This window comes from Meles meles, chromosome 2, assembly GCF_922984935.1.
Source record: "Meles meles chromosome 2, mMelMel3.1 paternal haplotype, whole genome shotgun sequence".
Taxonomy (NCBI): domain Eukaryota; kingdom Metazoa; phylum Chordata; class Mammalia; order Carnivora; family Mustelidae; genus Meles; species Meles meles.
Genome location: NC_060067.1, coordinates 34,268,300 through 34,288,943, shown reverse-complemented (window position 1 = coordinate 34,288,943; position 20,644 = coordinate 34,268,300). Strand labels below are relative to the sequence as shown.

Here is a 20,644-nt window from a genome sequence, read left to right as displayed (position 1 = left end):
GCTGTGCCATGGGGCTTGGCATTGCCCACACAGGAACTGAGGGGAGGGTCGGAGCAAAGGCTGACAGCTTTAGATTAGGACCACAACCTGAGTGTGATGACTCTTTCACTCTTAATTGTGTGCAGCTTGAAAGTATGAACCATGTTTTAGTCGTTCTTCTGGAGCTCAGCATCTCTTTATATTTTGTTATACCAAAAGGTGGGTAGGGGGATGGAAAGGGTCCTAAAGTCCAGTGAGTTTAAGAAATGTCGAATACAAATGAAGAGTTTCAAATAAACAGAGTAGAGGGAGTTTCTCAGAACTGTTAGTCCTAAGTACTGTGAACTCCAAGGATGGGGCAGCACTTTCCAGGTTTTATTTGATCCAGGACCCCCGAGGATGTGGATACTCTTAGGACAGGGATTTGCAACTATTATGATGAAGAGCAAATTTTGTTGTTGGGTAGAGGGGTGTGTGCATTTTTTTTTGTGGCAAAATATACATAGCATAAAATTTACCATTTGAACCATTTTTAGGCATCTAATTCAGTGGCATGACGTACACGAGCCATGTTGTTGCAATCATCACTATCCATTTTTGAACTTTTTCATCATGCCACACTGAAACCCTGTATCCATTAATTTATAACTCCAGTCATCTGAATCCCTAGCCCCTGGTAACCTCCATTATCCATTCCGTATCTATGAATTTTCCTGTTCTAGGTAGCTCCTACAAGGGGAATTAGGCCGTATTTATCCTTTTACGTCTGACTTATTTCACATAACACAGTATCTTCAAGGTTCATCCATCTTGCAGCATGTCTCAGAATTCCATTCTTTTTTTTTTAATATTTTATTTATTTGACAGAGAGAAATCACAACTAGGCAGAGAGGCAGGCAGAGAGAGAGGAGGAAGCAGGCTCCCTGCTGAGCAGAGAGCCCGATGTGGGGCTCGATCCCAGGACCCTAAGATCATGACCTGAGCCGAAGGCAGAGGCTTTAACCCACTGAGCCACCCAGGCGCCCCAGAATTCCATTCTTTTTTAAGGCTAAATGATACTCCATTGGGTGTATCTGTCACATTTTGTTTATCCATTCCTCTGTCGGTGGGCAGATGGTTTGCCTTGTTTCCATCTTTTGGGTACTGTGAACATGAACATTGATGTACAAGAATCTCTTTGAATCCCTTCTTCCAATTCTTTTGGGTATGTACTTCTTTTGGGTATATACCTAGAAGGGGAATTGCTGGCTCATATCAGAACTCTGTGTTTATCTTTTTAAGATCTGCCAAAGTGTCTTCTACAGAAGCTATACCATTTTACATTCCCCCCAGCAATGCACAGGGATTCCAGTTTCTTCACATCCTTGCCAACACTTATTATGTTCCTTGTTTTTTTTTGAGATTTTATTTCTTTGACAGAGAGAGATCCCCAGTAGGCAGAGAGGCAGGCAGAGAGAGAGGAGGAAGCAGGCTCCCTGCTGAGCAGAGAGCCCGATGCGGGGCTTGATTCCAGGACCCTGCGATCATGACTTGAGCGGAAGGCGGCAGCTTAACCCACTGAGCCACCCAGGCACCCTGTTCCTTATATTTTTTTTTTACATAGCCATTCTGCTGGGTGTCAAATGGCATCTCACTGCGGTTTTGATTGGCATTTTGTTGTTGTTTATTTTATTTCTAATCCAGTTTGGACTGATATGTGATTCGAATGCTATTCATATAATACACAAGGCAGATAGGCATCCAGAATGGTGTAGACCTTCTTCAGTGAGATGTGTGTGTTAATCACGTGCTAGGATATGGATAGATTGCCAAATCGTTATAGAAGTTTCTAGAAACTCATTTCTAGCTCTACCTTTATCTCATCCTGGGCAAGCCATCCAGGGACCCCGGTTTGACTATCACTGCCCTAAGAAATGCACAAGTCGTATATTACAAGTCAAGTATATGAGTATTGCTTAATGAGGTATGATAGTTTCAGCAGTTTTATTCTACCATAATACAAAGCTATTTTTCATTAAATTCCCCAATGCAGTGAATGAATGATGCTGGAAAACCATCTGGCAATATGACAGTAACACTTATGCTATGTTTTAGGTCCAGTCTGAGGAGTTTGGGGAATAGTTTGATCATTTTGGGGAGAGATAGAAGCCTGGAATCTAGACAGCTTTTTTGATAGGCTGGAATCCCCATTCTCCTGAGATATAGTACTATGTTCCAGTAGGTTTGAATGTCAAATTCTGAAGAGGAGAAGCTGTTGCTATGTGGACGGTCATGAGTTTGGAATCCAGAAAGAGAGAGAAAATCAAGGCACTGGAGCCTTTGGGACTGGGCACTCTGTTTCCCCAAACGTCCTGCGGGAAGAAGAGCTTAGGCTACAGCCACTGTACTGACCAGGAGCTGTGCTTGAAAGCTCTTCCAACAGAGTTAGCTCATTAATTATGTTTGCTTCATTCTGTGGTTGGCTGTCTTTGGCATCAAACCTGTTACGTTTGGGAAAATGAGGCAGCATTCCAGCTTAGGGTAGAGGCTCTTTCAAAAGAACATCTTTAAAGGAAAACTAAATTTGATCAGCTATATTTAGAATGCTAAAAAATGGTAGTAGCAATTCTGTACTCTACTCTGTAAGAACTTTAAGAGAAAAATCCACACCTGGTTCACTCTTGTGAAAGTGGCCAGTGTTGCTGGCTTTGTGCGCCCTGGGTCCCCTTACTAGGGAGTCATTCTCCTTCTTTGAAATTCTTCTGCCCCTACCCTTACCCCTGCCATTGATTTAAAATGAGTCTGATCTCTTTCACCCCATCCCATTAGTCACTGTAGGAGGGAACTTCACCTTAGGCAGGCCCGTAAGGGTCTTTTCCTTTTCCTGGGATGTTTTTTTGAACCGCAAGTGAAAAAGAGAATTCATCCTCTTGGGAGAGTGACAGCCTTCATACATGAAGCTTCGGATCTAGGGATCTATGTGGAGGAAACCTGTCTGCAGTGAAAGTAAATCAGGTAACATGCAGAATGAGCAGACAAGAAATGAAGCAATTCCAGCTTCCAGACCCACAAGGCCCTGGTTTCCAGTTGTTTCAGAGGGTCAGCTGCATCCCCACTCCCCTGTGGCTGGGAGGTACTGGGTTTTTTTTTTGTTTGTTTGTTTTGTTTTGTTTTTTGTCTTTTTTAAGATTTTGTTTATTTATTTGACAGAGAGAAAGGGATCATAAGTAGGCAGAGAAACAGGCAGAGGGAGAGGGAAGCAAGCTCCCCACTGAGCAGAGAGCCTGACGTGGGTCTCGATCCCAGGACCCTCAGGGTCCTGCTCATGACCTGAGAAGAAGGCAGAGGTTTAACCCACTGAGCCACGCAGGCACCCCAGTACTGGGTTCTATAATCTGACATATGTCTATTTCCACCCAGGCTTCTCTCACTTGCAAATTAAGAGTCCCAACTCTAACCATGACCCGTTCCTGCCCAAAGGACCTAGCACATTACATTGCCTTCCATGCAATAAGTTTGCAGTAAATATCTTTGAGTAAATTTTAACAATAAATTAAAATTAATGTAGCATAGCCGCTGGCTATTGGGTCTTCACTTTAACAGAGACTTATATTTTGCCCCCGTTGCTGAAAAAATGTTAACAGATTGTTTTCAAATGCCTTACAATATCCAACTTTATATATTTTTTAAGAACTTCATATATCTAGAACCTGGGATCAAGGGAATGAAGGGATTTAGCTCCTGGGGGCTAATGACCTCTATGTGTTGGTGGAGGAAAAGATGAAGGCATGGTAAAAAAAAGATTTTAGAAGGTGGAGGGGGCGTGTAGAAACCTCAGCAAGGATTGGGAGAGAGGCTGGCCAGGGACCCCCAGAAGGATTACCAAGTGGATCCAAGGGACCCAGTGAGGTGGGAGCATGTAAATTTACAGCAGCTCCAGACCCAATAACAGCCCCATTATTTCCAGTAGCACAGGAGCAGCAGATCACTAGGGATTTAGGGTGATCAATAAATAATACTCCTCTCTTCTCCTCCCAGCTGAGGAATAAACACAGGAGGCAGAGAGAGACCAAAATATCAGCTTTACTTCTCTTGAAACACATAGGAGAGCCTGGGTTTCGAGCTGCGGCCAGGAGGGTTTGCTAATCCTCACTCCTGAGTTAAACAAATTTATCCACCCATTCCTGGCACAGCTGGACAACCACAGGCCTCCCCCACAGAGAGAGGCCTCTTACCACATGGCAGAAACAGACAGGACACATATGTCTTACAGACAGGCTGACTTCCACAGAGAGGAAATCCAAACTGGCTGGGCTGAGCATGCCCCATTTCTTCTAGCAATACAAGCAGGCAGAGGAAGCGTGAGGGGCCGGAAGCATTGTCTCTCCATGGAGAAACACGGGGAGTGGGCACACCTGATCCCTCTTCAAGTAGAGGCCGGAGCTGGTTGGGTTGACTGGCCTCCAAGCTCACCTCCAAGGTCAACTGTTCCACCTGCGCTATTTCCTTTCCCTAGCCTTCGCTCCCTTGCAGAAAGACGGGGGAGGGGATGTTGAAGATACCGGAAGTGGAGTGGTAGAGTAGTCTCACCCATCTGGACTGCATCACAAAGGAAAGCAGGCAGTGAGAGGAGAGGGAAATGGGCTGAGAGAGAAGGGCAGCATCTGGAGATGAAAGAGGGAGTCTTATGAGAGAGAAGGAGTGAGAAGTCTAGAGGGAGAGAGGCTAAATCCAGAGTAGGATGTTGGAGTTTTAAATTCCACAGGCTAGGTATAGGGGACAATTATGATCCTGAAATGGAGTGTGTCAGTAAAAACTGTTGGAATCCAAGAAGTCAAAGAACTGTATAGCCAGGTTATCAAACAGGCTGCCCACGGAGAATTTAAAGTCACATAAAATGTTGACTCTGTTGAGTGGTGAGGTTGGCACCACAGTCCCCCATGATTGTGACAGAAATAACGAGGAGGACAGAGAGCATTATGATCGAGAATGGATGGCTCAAAGCTCAGATGAAATGAGGATTGCTTCTGAGGATGATAAGACCAAAATGGTAGCCTGGGAGGGGCAAGGAAATTCTGGGTCAAGCGGGGTGCCATGTTTCTCCTGACCTGCAGCTTGCCTGAAATAAATAATTGGCCAACCATCTTTTGACCCATCATACCTTGTCTTATAATCTCTTCTCTGCCAAACTTCCCAAAGGTGTCTCTGTCTATATTCTTTTTTTTTTTTCAAACTTCCCAAAGGTGTCTCTGTCTATATTCTTTTTTTTTTTTTTTAAGATTTTACTTATTTATTTGACAGACAGAGGTCACAAGTAGGCAGAGAGGCAGGCAGAGAGAGAGGGAGGAGGAAGCAGGCTCCCGGCTGAGCAGAGAGCCCAATGTGGGGTTCGATACCAAGACCCTGGGATCATGACCTGAGCCGAAGGCAGAGGCTTTAACCCACTGAGCCACCCAGGCGCCCCTCTATATTCTCCATTGTTTTGGTTCTATGCTGACCTCTGAATTTACTGCAATCTGGTTTATACCCTGTCATTGTATTGAAGTTCTCCCAGAAGTCAGTAATGTCCTTTTTTTAATCAGAAAGTCTATTCATTGATGACTTAACAGTTTTCATTCTGATAGAAGTAAATATCATAATGGAAAACCTCCATTGTGCCAAACATTGTTCTCTTCTGAGCACTTTATGTATATTTTCTTACTTAACTTCACACAGAGCCCTATGATATCATGAGTATCCCCATTTTTTATGGTCGTTTGTTCATTCCATGAATATTTATCGGCTGTGTACTTACCATATACCAGAGATTGTTTGGGGTAATATCTAAGTAAGAAGAAGAGCAGCGCAGAGTTGCGTCTGCCGAGAGGGAGGGTGGTGGAGATGAGGTCGGAGAGGTAGTGGGCAGCAGGTTCTGTAGGGCTTTGGAGGCCATTTTGAGCATTTGTGCTTTTCGAAGAGGAAACTGAGGCAGGGACTGATGAAGCAACTTGGCCATGGCTATGCAGCCAGGAGGCGGCAGCATGGGGACTCTGGAGGGGACACTGCAGCGTTTGGTACTGGACGCACAGGCTCCCTGAACAGTGCTCTCATTTGGCTTCCCAGGCCATCTTGCCTGGTTCTCCTTCTGCTCTCATTTGCTTCTCCTCAGTCATAACGGGCTCTTTCTCCTCAAATGGTCCTTTAGATATTGGCGTTCTAGAGGTACTGTTTTAGTCTCTCCTTTTCCGTCTGAACTCCCCTGGGCAGTATGATGCCCTCCCCTCCTTCTGCAGCAGGCATGTCCTTCCTCGTAATTTCCAAACCTGCATATTCCCCCAGAGCTTCCCTACTGAGCTCCAGACCCAAATATAAACTTCCAAAGAGCTGTGGTTCTTTGAATATATGTTCCAGACTTTATCATTTCTGAGTCTCATAAATCTCCCCCTCCTCTTTTCCTTCAGATGGTCTCAATGGCTAAAAATCTCAGCATTGCCTCAAACCCCCTCCTCCTCATCGTTCTCTAATCTCAAACCCACTCAACTGCCAAGCCAACAGGGCTGCTCACAGTTGCCTCCTCTTTTCTGTTCTTACAGCTTCTGGGTGAGTTCAGGCTTTCCACACCTCTCCCTGAGCTCTTGTAATAATCTCTTAAGGGGACCCTGTCCCCTCTACTCAGTGGATCTCTCCCACTACCACCAGACACAGTCTCTGTAAATTAAGGTCAGATCTCCAGACTCCTTCCGTCCTCATCAACTGGCCTTGATTATCCATCACCTAGACAACCGTCTAGATCCTTCACAGGGCTCCCACACACGCCTGAAGCTCCCCTCTCGTGACTTTCTTCCCCTCCCCAGCTTTTCCTTCTCTCCCTGCCACCCGCCATGCTTCTGCTCATTTCCCACCTATGAATTATTTTCTGCTCCTTCAAGCAGTCCACCCAGCTGCCACCTTCTGGATCAGGCTTCCCCCGATCCCCCCTCCCCCCACAACCCCCCCGCCTCAGGCAGAACAAGTCACCTCCCCACGGAAGGCCTGCTATCCTCATTAAGCAGTCCCAGCAAATATAAATGCATTGAAAGTCTGGTCAGTGCTGATTGTTCTGGGCACCTGCCAGTGGCTGGAGCATGGCTGGAACCCATACAGGCTGGGAGAGCAACTGCGAACACAAGGCAGGTACAGGAAATCCCCAAATTCTATGAGTTGTAGAGTAGGTTCCTGGAGATCTTTTGGTATTGTATTCCTTAAGTTCTGAATTTTGTAATGGCTTTTCTGATAAAGGCAGTTTGTTTGCGTCAAATGTAGAAAACCTAACAAAAATCCTGTGGGTTTTTTTTTTTTTAATATTTTATTTATTTGACAGAGAAATCACAAGCAGGCAGAGAGGCAGGCAAAGAGAGAGGAGGAAGCAGGCTCCCTGCGGAGCAGAGAGCCCGATGCGGGGCTCGATCCCAGGATCCTGGGATCATGACCTGAGCCGAAGGTAGAGGCTTTAACCCACTGAGCCACCCAGGCGCCCCAAAAATCCTGTTTTTGTTTAAAAAAAAGAAGAAGAAGAAAGCCTTATAGGTAGAATAGAAAAGTAACATCAGTGTTTTTGATTTCCCAAAAAATCTGATCTTTTGATACACTTGCAGATCATTTTGAGCTAACCTAATCCTTATTAAGATTTTTAAAGCAAATATATACCCATACATTATAGAAAATGTATGAAAATAAGAAAATCGACAGATATAATTCCAGTTTGCATTTTGATATTTCCACCTGGTCTCTTCATCTATCGAAACAGAAAATTATAGGGATGCTTTTTATATAGGGAATTTTGAATACCGCCGTGTAGGCGTCTGGGTCCATTTGAAACACAAAGGAGCATGGCCTTCATTTTCTGTGAACTCCAAATCCTCCATCATGTTGATCTATCCCTATTGGCTGTAAAGGAAAGAAAGCCAAGGAGATTGGACAGAGAAGGGAGCTGCTTACCACATGCCTGGTTTCCCCAGAGAACCATTAAATGCCGGAGCCTTCCCCTGAGACAGAAAGCTGCACGCTGTTGCAGAGCAGATCAAGGAGACAGCGAAGTCCCTTTCCAGTTGGAAATGACAGCTAGAGAAAGGGAGAGGTAGCCCAGGTCCTTGCCTGCCATGTGAAGACGAGTGGGAGAAAGGATCTGGCTGAGGCACGTCTCAGGGGTTACACTTACATAATTGGTGACCCATCTTCCTCCCCTCTGCCCTCCCGTCGTACTGCCTGGGGCTGAAGAAGCCTTTTCTGTGGCCTCTGGGATCCTTCATCCTACTTCAGCCAAGAGGGTTGCTGCTTGGCCTTTCTTAGTACTTGTGCTTTCCCCCTGGAATGTTGTTCTGCTCATCAGGTGGGTTCATAAAAGAATTAATACTCCCCTTCAGGTACATTTTGGACTAAGTAGGCATTTGCGGTTCTGGGAACCACCAAGCGAAGATAGATGATTTTTGTGAGATAATTACCAATGAGCAGCTACCGTACAAATGGACTTTTGGTACACAGCTTGTGAGTAAATCTGAGGCAGCCGGTAGGAAAGTGCTGAGCTGGCAGCTAATAACAGTAACTGAACAGTCATAGCAACTCGAGTTTTTAAATTTCCTTTCCTTTTTTTTAACCATGTCCCATGTCATTGGCAAGAGCTATCAATAGACACTGTATCTGTTTTTCCTGGATGGATCAACTGTTCCTCGTTTCACTTTCCACGGGCCTTTCTTGTCCCGAGTTGACAAGAGTGTAATAATCACTTCCGTGTAACGAGTGCCCAGAAGGTGCCGACGTTGGGCTGCGTTGTTAATCTAGATCTTCTGTCGTTCTGATGTCTCTGAAAGGTTGATGGCACCCCCCCCCCCCCCGAACCTTTCAGATTCGGAATCTGAGGATCTGAAAGGTCAGGGACGGTGCCCAAGGCCACAAGGTAATAAATGGTTGAGACTGGAATCCGAACTGCAGGGCTTTGGACTCCAAAGCTGTTTTGCTGGATCCCTTGATATATGTGTTCTTCTCTCACTTCCACTGTCCCTTTTTTTTTTCTTAAGAGAGAGAGAGAGAAGAACACAGGACGGGGGGGAGAGTGTGTGGCATAGGGGCGTGTGGGGGAGGGGCAGAAGGAGAGAGAATCTTAAGCAGGCTTCTCACCCAGCATGGAGCCTGTTGTGGGGTTCGATCTCATGACCCTGAGATCCTGACCTGAGCCAAAATCAGGAGGCGTTCAACTGACTGAGCCCCCCAGGCACCCCTCATTTCCACTGTCTAATTGGAAGGCAGACCTCCGTTTAGGGGTGTCTTGAACAAATCCAGCTATCTAATATATCGTGGACATTAACCCAGAGGATAAGACACTTTGGTTGTTAAGTCTTTATTGTTTCACCTATTCGAATGTCAGCACCATGAGGATAAGGAATTTTTTTTTCATTCTTGTCAGTCCCTAGAACGCAGTCCTTAATTTATTTTAAGTATTTAGTGAGTACCTACTTAGTTCCAGGGACAGTGCTGTACTCTGGAGGTAGAGACCATCCTGGGCTTGCCTTCGTCTAGATTTTGAAGCAAGAAAAGAAGGTGGCAAAGTACAAGGACCTTTTTCAGAGAAGAGGCCCTGGGGAGGGCGGAGAGAGCCGGCCTTAACCCTCGAGCCACAGAGCAGGCCCACAAATTAATGAAATGGGAAGCCACTGAAGCAGGAACGAGGAGGAGTGCATACATGGTAGTTACAAAAGCAGCAGTATGAATGCGCTTATTAGTATGGGTCTAGCACAAGGTGGATTCTCTTAAGAACTTGACGTTAAGCATCTGGGTTGAATTGAGATTCAAGTTACAGTACTTTCCAGTTAGCTAGAGGTGGTAACTTTCCATCAGTGTTGCTGGGGCATTTACCTCAGTGGCTTGCGGTAGTCGTCCCTGAGGCAACCATTATTCTCTCCTTGAGTTTCACGACACTGGGCTTGCCAGCCACGTGATATCGTTGAATATGCTTCTACCAAAAAAAAAAAAATTTCTTTTAAGATTTTATTTATTTATTTTTAGAGAGCGCGAAAGAGAGTGCAAATTGGGGCAGGGACGGGGGAGAGGAAGAGATTCCCAAGCAGACTCCGTGCTGAGCAGGGAGCCCGACACGGGGCTTGATCTCACAACCTTGAGATCATGACCTGAGCCGAAACCAAGAATCGGATGCTTAACTGACTGAGCCACCCAGGTGCCCTATGCTTCTACACATTTAAAAACCTTCTCTTCAAACCTTTTTTGGAAAGTGTTCAAAGGTACAGAGAAGTTGAAAGGATGACATAATGAATCCCTGCACATCATTCTCCTGGAATAGGGCCTGTGGGCCGAATCCAGCCCAGGGCCTGCTTCTGTAAATAAAATGTGTCAGAATACGCATGCTCTCATTCATTTACGCATTGTCTGGGTACAGTGACAGAACTGAGTCATTCCGACAGAGACCATTCTAGGCCCACAAAGTCATATTTACTACCTAGCCTTTCACAGAAAAAAAGTTCACCAAGCCCTAATTTAGATTCACCAATTGTTAATATTTTGCCATATTTGTTTTATCTCTTTTTCCATGTTGGGTAAACATGTTCTCTCTCTCTCTTTTACTTATATATGCACACACCCTTATTTTTTCCCCTGACCATTTGAAATTGTCATAGGCATTAGGATAAATTGTCCCTAAATAATGTTTATATTTGCTTATAAATGAAGGCCTTCTCTTATATAATTACAGTATCTCATCATCCTGCCTGAGAAAATTAACATGCATTCAACAACATCATCCGATATACGGTCCGCATTTAAATTAGATGTTTATAGCCTTATTTTCCTTTTTGCCTCTAGGATCCAATCAGAAGTCATCAATTACATTTGGCCCTTGTGTCTCTGTCATGGCCAATTTTTTTTAAATGACATTGACTTTTTTGAAGAGTCCCTTAAAAACTTTTTTTGAAGCCTTCCTAAGTTTTAATGGGTTTGTAATACTATGATAATGAGAACTAATATAATGGTCATTGTTGTAAATCAGTGACTTTCACTTCTCCTCCTGGGGGTTTGAGACGCGTTGTACTGCTTGGCTTCTGGAGCTAACACGCTATAATGTGGGTTTTGCTTGGAATTGTAAATGTGGAAAAATCTTAGTGCAAAAAGCAAGGCAGGTGGGAATTTGCAGGATGCATTTTATGTAATTAAAGGCACAGTCATTTTTACCTACTCTGGCTGCTGCCCCTGTTAGCTCTTGACCATGGAGCTTTTTCTTCTGGTTTTCTTCTGACCGGGTCTGGCTCCTGTCCAATGTCCAAGGTGCAGAGAGGGGCTGGAAGGAGACCCAAAGTTCCTTAAATCTCCCAGTCCGAACCGTCCAGCCCAGCGGACAACATGGCGGTTGTAGTCTGCGTGATGAAGATAGCGTAGTACTCAAGGGCACATCTGGGAGGGCATAAAGGAAGGGCACCTCCTTGCCTTTCTTAAGGAACTGAGGTACCACAGTCACTTGCCTCTTAAGGGCCTCCAAGCTGATCTCAGGTTAGTCCTGTTATGAGCCCTGACGACTCCCACAGAATACCAGGACCCATCCACTATTTTCCTCCTGGAAAGAAGCCCTCAGAGCTCACAGACCCACCAGAAAGACAATTGCATGCCATGGAAGAGATGCACGTGAACATCTAATAAAACTCTGGACATGGGGGGGGGGGGGGATGTGCGGGGAAATAGAAAAAAACTTCAAGGAAAAATTTGATAATTTTAAAACACACGAAGTAATTGAAGGAGAGCCTGGCAGGGTTTGGCTAACTTCAGACTATGACCAGCTCCTTGTCCTTCTCCAAGAGGGCTCGTGAGTGACCTGGGTCTTGTGTGTGATGGCGCATTGTGACTGCTGAAGAAAATCCAGGGATGCAGGAAAAACACGGGAAAGAAGGCATTCTGGGAGGGACCACCCTCCATGTGGAGGGGGGTGAGATTGTGGTCTCTCCTCACAGGTTCCCCTGCCTCCTGTCTTAATCCCCTGAAGTCCTTCACACCCTTTCCCTTCCCCTATGGCTGCCCCCAGCAGTCCGCTTCCGCTGCAGATCTGAGCATCATTTCTCAGATTACAGCTCCTCTCCGATTTCCACAGCTTCCCTTCCACGGCCGTCAAGGCCCTCTGTGATCAGCCCCTAACTTCCTTTGGTGCCAGCCTCAGATTTGATGCTTCCGTTTGTCTGACATACCATTTGCTGGCAGCTCCATCGTTTGCTGGCTGTGTGACCTTGAGCAAGGTGCTTGACTGTTCTGTGCCTCAGATTGTTCACCCATGAATGAGGATGATAGTAAGTGCCTACTAAGTGCCTATCAACATTGTGTAAGGATTACATCAGTGGGCATATAAAGCTTATATAAAGGTTAATGATTTATTACTATTACGCTCACTGTTTTGTGCCTGCGTTTATTAATTTTTTGTTGCATAAAAAATTACTATAAGCTTAGAGGCTTCAATCAACACCCATTTCTTATCTTAGTTTCTGTCGATCAGAAGTAGGGACATGGCATGACCTTTGCTCAGAGTCTTAAGGGGCTGAAATCAAGGTGATCGTGGGGGCTGAGGTTCTATCTGATCTTCAAAGCCTCATTCAAGCTTATGTGGGTCTTGACAGAATCCATCTCCTTGTAGCCATAGACCTCTTGGCCACCAGGAATTCTATTCACTTTCTTTGAAATCCTCCCCTGATTATGTCAGGCCCAATCAGATAATCTTCCTTTTGATCAACTCAGAGCCTACTGGTTAGTAAGGTAATCACAGAGTGGTACCCATCACCTTCACAGGCCCCACTTGCTCTCCAGGGGAGGCGATTATGCAGGGTGCATACACCAGCAAGCAGCGTTCTGGTCATCTTAGAATCTTAACCTGTAGACTGGGTGATTGGGAAATACCATGCCTTTTGTTTGCTTTGTCGCACTGTGCTTGCTTGAGTGTATGATTCAGTAACTATCACCATCATTTCTGATTTTTGTAGCAACTTTCTTAGAGTTTTCAAACTTCACATGGTTTTTTTTTTTTAAAGACTTTATTTATTTATTTGAAAGACAGAAATCACAAGTAGGCGGAGAGGCAGGCAGAGAGAGAGGAGGAAGCAGGCTCCCTGCTGAGCAGAGAGCCCGATGCGGGGCTCGATCCCAGGATCCTGGGATCATGACCCGAGCGGAAGGCAGAGGCTTTAACCCACTGAGCCACCCAGGCGCCCCTCTTAGAGTTTTCAAATGGATTCACATGGGTCTGGCCCTCCGGGAGCCAATCTTTATTATTCCTCTCTTGTAGTTCTAACTGATGGGACCAGTTAGCTTGTCGGAAACCTTCTAGAAAGAGGACAATTAGAAACTTGCAACCGAGCAAGCTGCTGCTAATACCCTGGTGTTCCAAAAGGGTGACGCACAGTTGCAGTCCCTTCCAGAGCCATAGGCTTTTTCTTGACTCCCAACAGATGAAGGGCAGGACCCTTAATTCTCAGTTGTGCCTGATACCTGCCAGTTCAAAGAAAATACGTACCTGCTGGAGAAAATGTTCACTTTGAAAAGGTCTTTTGCATTATTTTCAAAAGCTCTCCTTGCTCCTCTTTTTCCTTCACTGTTAAGTCTAAATTTTCCCATTTTCCCAGTCTACATTTTTCCCCCATTTGACTCAATTCGTAGTCCGCAGAGAGGGATTATCACTCAAAACCTGCTGATAAAGAATCTATTCAGAAAGGCCAAACTAAAGAAGAACCTGTTGATGACATTTGGCTAGTAAAACCAATTTTTTTAAAAAAAGTATCAATGTTTGAACCAAGCTCTAGCAATAAGACAAGGACAAAACTTGGAAGTTTTAGGGGCTCCCTGGCTACTATGAGTACTGGTCCCCAAAAGATGCGATATTCTGCTTGTCAATGATATTTTATTTGCGGTTTTATACAAATGTGTTAAGGTAAAGGGGAAAAAATGAATTTGGCATGGCTGTGGGCTTAGAAGATTGAAAGTGTCTGTTTACCTTGGCATATCCTAACCAAGTATGATTTTATTATTCAACAAGCCAAAAGTTAGATCTGACTCTTGCTGTCATAATGATTGATATCTCTCTGGTAATTTGGACTATTAAAGAGGAGGGACTGGTTCATAAAGATAATATAAAATCATACAGAATTGGATTTCTTTTCTTCCTTTTAGGACAATATCATCTTGTTCTTAAGAGGTTGTAAAGAGCTTGGACTTAGAGAATCTCAACTTTTTGACCCTAGTGACCTACAGGATACGTCCAACAGAGTAACAGTCAAGTAAGTAACACGATATTTATGTTTAAGCGAAACCTAGTTATAGTTTGATTTGTAGCTTTGTGATAATGTTGTAAGGGCTAAGAGGCAAAGTATTGGACATGTCTAATAAAATAAAAATGTGAAGGTAAAAGTCAAGCTTTCAAAATAAGACAGGGTGGTCTTCCCCCATGTATAGCTTTCATTCTGGTCAAACGTAATTTCTTTGAAATGCAAACTCACACATAGAGAGTTAGAATGTTAAAGAGGAGAAGATTGTTAGGTGAGACTCACTGGAGGGAGAGGCAAGAGAGAAATATGCACAGACTCTGTGTGTGTTAGACAGAAAGCCTTCATTCACTCTAGCTGGGCATTTGAATAGGCTCTTGGAAGCCTACAAACTGAGTAAAGAGAACCAAACTGTTTATTATGCAAAGAGGGCAATAGATTATGGAGGAATTGCTTCCTCATTTACATTTGTAACTGTTTTCTCGTATGTCAGTGATCAGGTTCTTTGAAGATGGATTATTGGCCATTTGACTGTTGTTGACTGTGTGTACTCACTGAGCCATGTTTGCGGCCAAAGAATTTTTGGGAAAGAATGGCACAGTAAGAGAAAAGGCAGTGTTTCTCTGGAAGGGAGTAGCTGCTGACTGGGGTAGTGAGAAGAAAGGCCCTCATGAGATGGCAGAGATGACTTTCTGTTAGTTTACAAGTCCTTCCCACTCTACACATTTCATATGAAATATGTTCCACTTCAGTCAAACAATATTTGGCATGAATATGCTTTAATAATAAACTTAATTACATACAGAGGGTCTGTGGATTGGCGACACTTCTTTCGATCACTTTTGGGTCATTTTATCATGGAGGTACAGAAAAGGGAGAGAAGCCAAAATTCAGAGCTCTTAATTTGATACTCTTTGCCAATATTGATTAGAGGGAAAAAAATGGAAACTACTGCATGAAATCAAGTTAGTTTATATTAGATTTTATGATTCATGACTGGGAATAAGGGAGAGTCAGCCATGATTATATAAAAATCACATTCTCTGTTGTCAATGTGCCTTTAATATTTCTCCTGGAAAAATTTTACTTAGGGGCAAAAGTAGAATATACATTATGGTATTTGAATATGGAAAACCACCATAAACCTCATTTTTAAGATATTTATTTATTTATTTATTTGAGAAAGCATGAGCAGGGGGAGAGGCAGAGAGAGAGGGAGGAGCAGAGTCTCCACTGAGAACGGAGCCCTAGGACAGGATCCCATGACCCTGAGATCATGACCCAAGCTGAAGTCAGATGCTTAACCCACTGAACCACCCAGGCACCCCCATCTCATTTTATTTTTCTTAAGTTTAATTTATTTATTTGACACACAGAGAGATCACAAGTAGGCAGAGAGGCAGGCAGAGGGAGAGGGGGAAGCAGGCTCCCTGCTGAGCATAGAGCCTGATGTGTGACTCGATCCCAGGACCCTGAGATCATGACCTAAGTCAGAAGGCAGAGGCTTAACCCACTGATCCACCCAGGTGCCCTCCCCCACCTCATTTTAGACACCATGTGCTCCGTGTATTACTGCACCTAAATCCAGCCTCTATAAATTGCTCATTTTAGGAAATGGTTTCTGACTCATCTGATATTTATAGTTTCACTTGAGTGGCGAGTGACCAGAAACAATAATAACTATATGACATCATAACAATTAGTCACACATGCATTGCTTGGATAGTGGAGAAAAGTTTGTTTTGATGGTGTTGGCAGCTGCATTTTCCTTTTTTGGGAGCTACTCTAAATCCATATGTCCCTAAACCAGGAGAATTCTGAGGGAGTTTGGTTTTAGAAATTCAGAATTTATATTACCTTTATTGCTTATCTACAAAAAACTGGGCATTAGGAAATCAGCGATCTGGCTCTCAATCTGCTACTCCCTAGGCATACAATCCTAAGCAACTTCCTTTCCTTCAGTAGGTCTCTGGGTTTTCAACTATAAGATGGAATGGGACAGAATGCCTTCACAGGCATGATGCTAGTTAAAATCTTCTCAGTGCTCTGCTTGCTCAGATCTGGGAAGATGGTTCTTTCTTTGGAAGCCAACTTCCAAAGAAAAAGGCACAGAAAACAGCACAAAGAGGAGAAGTCCCTTAGACCAATGGCACTCAGACACTGTCACGTCTCTAGTACTCTGCTGTCTTCCCCTTCTACTGTTTCTTTCCCTCTGTCATTTTTCTTTATCTTTCCAGCTGCATCTTTCTCCATCTCCTTTTCTTCCCTGTGCTTCCCTTTCCTTCTTTGTCCTTTCTTTCCTTCTCTCACCTTTTTTGGATTCATTCTCCTCATTTTCTTCCTTTTTAGTTTTTCTTTTACTTGAGCATTATTATTTTCTTTTTTTTTTTTTTTTTTTTGCCTTTTTTTTTTTTTCCCCCTTTTATTAATTTTTTCAGCGTAACAGTATTCATTCTTTTTGCACAACACCCAGTGCTCCATGCAAAACGTGCCCTCCCCATCACCCACCACCTGTTCCCCCAACCTCCTTTAAGCAGTGCTTTTCCATCACTTTTCCCTATGATTTTATCATTTTTCATTCATTCAGTAATTATTTACTGAGCAGCTACTAGGTGTCAGATACTTTCTAGTCAACAGACAACTGGAATGAACAAGATAGCCAACGCTCCCTGTTCACGTGTAATTTACACGCAGTGTCAGGAAATAAGAAGTAAATAAACAAATCAAAAAGATAACTGCAGGGAGTGATCAGTGCTAAGAAGGAGGGAAAAGATGGCATGAAAAATGTTGACCATCACAATATGTACATAAATCACCGTGTGTGTTCTTTTAATTTATACCGTGTCATATGCCAATTATATCTCAGTAAAACTGGGGAAGAAAAAGATAGTAGTCCAGTCCTTCTTCTCTGAAGAAGTGGCCTTTCAGCTGAAGGCTGTGGGCGGAGACATGAGTGGGAGGAAGCAAGAACCAGTCATGGGAAGACCTGTAGAGCGTTCAAGGCAGAGGAAGATCAAGTAGCAAGGTTGGGGAAGAGAAACAAACTTGATGTTTAAAAAGACAAGTATCTGATGTGTTAGAAGGGTGATGAGCAAGAAGGAGCGTGGTGGGAGGAACAGTCCACAACATTGCAGGATGCCAAACCTGGATTAATTATCGAGAAAAATGTTCATTTCACAGTTTGAGTATCTAGAAGAACATAAGGAATCTTACAGCCAAGTTATGCCATAAATTCATTTATAGTTCTGAGAAAAACATCTCTAGTTTCAGTGACGGGTGGGGCACAGAATACGCTCTCTCGTCACAACTTTTCTGTAAATGATCCTGGTTTCGCTTGGCACCAGACAGGGGACATTTGCAACATATGTAGACTTCCTAGCCATGGTAGAGTAAAGTGGAACCGCTACATTCTTCTGCGTTACCCTCTGAGAGTTGAGCAGAACATTCACACAGATAGAAAACACCCCACTGACCCCGACAATTAATAGTGTAAGCAGTAAGGTCTAGGGGTAAATCCCACAGAGCCAATGTTGTTGCTTCCCTGCTATTGTTTTTGTAAAAGAAAAAAATTCTCTTTAGTTTAGCTTTTATTGCAGGTAATTTTTCTTTCTTTTTTTTTTGAGAAGTAACTTGAGTAGACTGAAGGAAAAAAAGGAAGGGAGGGAGGGATGGAGAGGGAGAGAGAAAGAAAGAAAAAGAAAGAAGAAAGAAAAGAAAGGAAACAAAAAGAAAAAAGGAAGAAGAGGGGGGAAAAAGAAGTAGAGGGAGAAGCTGCTGATGATTACTGCATGTGTAATTTTGGGAACTTTACCTGTAATGGATGCCAGATGACCTTGGTGGGAAATGAGAGTATAACCCAGAAGGGAATGCAGCAACTATTATTCCAGGGAATTGAAGCAGTTGGATGAAAATGAGGAACAGTTTTGGATTGCTTATGAATATGTCTCTTGAAAAATTTGGAAGCATTTTCATGTAATTGGTTGTGAGGTAGAAGTCATTCAACAAATATTTTGTGAGCTCCTACTATGTGGCAAGCATGATTTTTTTTTTTTTTAAAACAGGGTCACAATTTTAGTCCATGAAGTTTTATTATCAATGCAGAAAATGTTTTATGTTCCTTATTCTTAACTTACTTTTCACTGAAATTTCAATTCTTTCATAGATTTTTTTTTCTTTCCATTGGGATTTTTGTAAGTTAAAAAAAATCCTGGCAAATATCCAGCAGATAATGCTGTATTTTTTTTTCTATTAAAAATAGTAAACTTGATGAAACTAGAGCTACCCTACAACCCAGCAATTGCACTACTGAGTATTTACCCTAAAGATACAAATGTAGTGATCTGAAGGGGCACGTGCACCCAAATGTTTATAGCAGCAATGTCTACAATAGCCAAACTATGGAAAGAACCTAGATGTCCATCAACAGATGAATGGATAAAGAAGATGTTGTATATATGTACAATGGGATACTATGCAGCCATCAAAAGAAATGAAATCTTGCCATTTGCAACGACGTGGATGGAACTAGAGGGTATTATGCTTAGCAAAATAAGTCAGTTGGAGAAAGACAACTATCATATGATCTCCCTGATATGAGGAAGTGGAGATGCAACGTGGGGGGCTTGCGGGGTAGGAAAAGAATAAATGAAACAAGATGGGATCAGGAGGGAGACAAACCATAAGAGACTTTAATCTCACAAAACAAACTGAGGGTTGCTGGGGGGAGGGGGGTAGGGAGAGGGGGATGGGGTTATAGACATCGGGGAGGGTATGTGCTATGGTGAGTGCTGTGAAGTGTGTAAACCTGGTGATTCACAGATCTGTACCCCTGGGGCTAATAATATATTATATGTTTATAAAAAAATTAAAAAATTATTTTAAAAAATGACAAACTTGAAAACATTCTCTTATAATCAAATCCAAATTAACCCGATGTTTTCCTTCAATCCAAGTCCGTTGATGGGTTTATCTCTTTATATACTACATTGTTTTCTATTCCCTGAAATTTCAGTTGACTTAAAATTGTTCACCTAGTCATTCATATGTTCTTTGGGTCAGAATATGCAACAATGGGACACCTTGGCTCAGCCAGTTCAACATCCAACTCTCAGTTTCAGCTCAGGTCATGATCTTATGGTCATGGGGTTGAGCCCGGTCACAGGCTCTGAGCTCAGCATGGTGTCTGCTTCAGATTCTCTCTCCCTCTTCCCCCTGCTTTCTCTCTCTCTCTCTCAATAAATAAATAAATAAAATCTTAAAAAAAATAAAAGATTATGCAGCAATGAAGTAAAGGGGATCTAAATCCTTGAAAGAATTCCTGACCAGTTTATACACTAGAATTACATTCTCCCTTCCTCCACTCCCACCCCTGCTGAAGTTACTAAAGGTAAAGCAATGCTTGTTCTGTTCTTCCTAGCATGTATTTGTTGACATGTTAAAGAAACTTTGGAATAATTTTATGGATACTTTTTATATTTCACTGTAGGAATATTTCAAAAGTACCACCAACTAGCTTTTTTTTGTTGTTTATAGTTTGAGAGTAAACATTTATGTATTTTTAAGAATGCACATGTGTCTGTTCGAACATAACACACATATTTTCCTGCTTATGGCTAATTTCCAACACTGATTTATATCCGTGGCAGATAGGAACAAATATTTGCATAGCGTTGCATCTTCCATGTATATTTTCAGGTCTATTTCATGAAGTTTTAGACCTTTTTAAAAAGTACTAGTTGTGCGAAGATTTTGGAAATGTAGTCAGATTCTGATTTGACAGTGGGCTTTAATCAAGGCACAAATTTTACTTTAAACAGTTGAGCTTCAAGAATACAGATATCAAGTGGTCCAGTTTTCGATGGAATCCTTCATTTTCCAGATGTTATGAAGCATTTGTCTTTTCACCGTGCATTTTGGAAGTTTAATTCCATCCTGTCCTACATTTGGTTCCCTAAATGATTTTATTCGGTACCTAAAATCACTAATCATGGACCTTAGGAAAAATACTATATTCTGCAGATTTCATTACATTTGTTGGCTTCGCATACATCTTAGTGGTGTGTAAGGGATGATCATGAAGCTACTGCCATTCTGACCGAATTTTCTTTTCCTATTCCTCTTTAGGAGCCTTGATTACAGTAGGAAACTGAAAAACGTAAGTGTTTTGACTTCGCTTTTCAAAACATTTTTCCTCCTCACTTTGATGGCTCAAGGGTAAAATGTAGCTCCTGACTTCAGAGACTGTTGAATGGGCTTGCTTGGAAGAGTTCTCAGCTAATGAGTACAGGTGTCCCGGATGGAACATTCGAGCACTGTGACAGAAACACAAATGTAGATGGGGGAGGTCTCTCTAATTAATAAGAGCTCGTTCTAGAAGTAAAGAAATGAAAGCTTGCCCTCTATAATTCCATTGTTTAACCACAAGATGATCTGTC

The 20,644-nt window shown here is 42.9% G+C and overlaps 1 protein-coding gene across 7 annotated transcripts in view; it reads left to right on the top strand.

The window, feature by feature from the left end:
* The window catches only part of LIMCH1 (LIM and calponin homology domains 1), a 339,903-nt gene that overhangs the window by 221,513 nt on the left and 97,746 nt on the right, over nt 1-20,644 (top strand). For all 7 annotated transcript variants that reach the window (XM_045996128.1, XM_045996150.1, XM_045996134.1 and 4 more), the window contains exons 4-5: nt 14,119-14,225; nt 20,334-20,364. In XM_045996128.1, the coding sequence (XP_045852084.1) occupies nt 14,119-14,225; nt 20,334-20,364 (138 nt within the window). The remainder of the gene's footprint in view (nt 1-14,118; nt 14,226-20,333; nt 20,365-20,644) is intronic.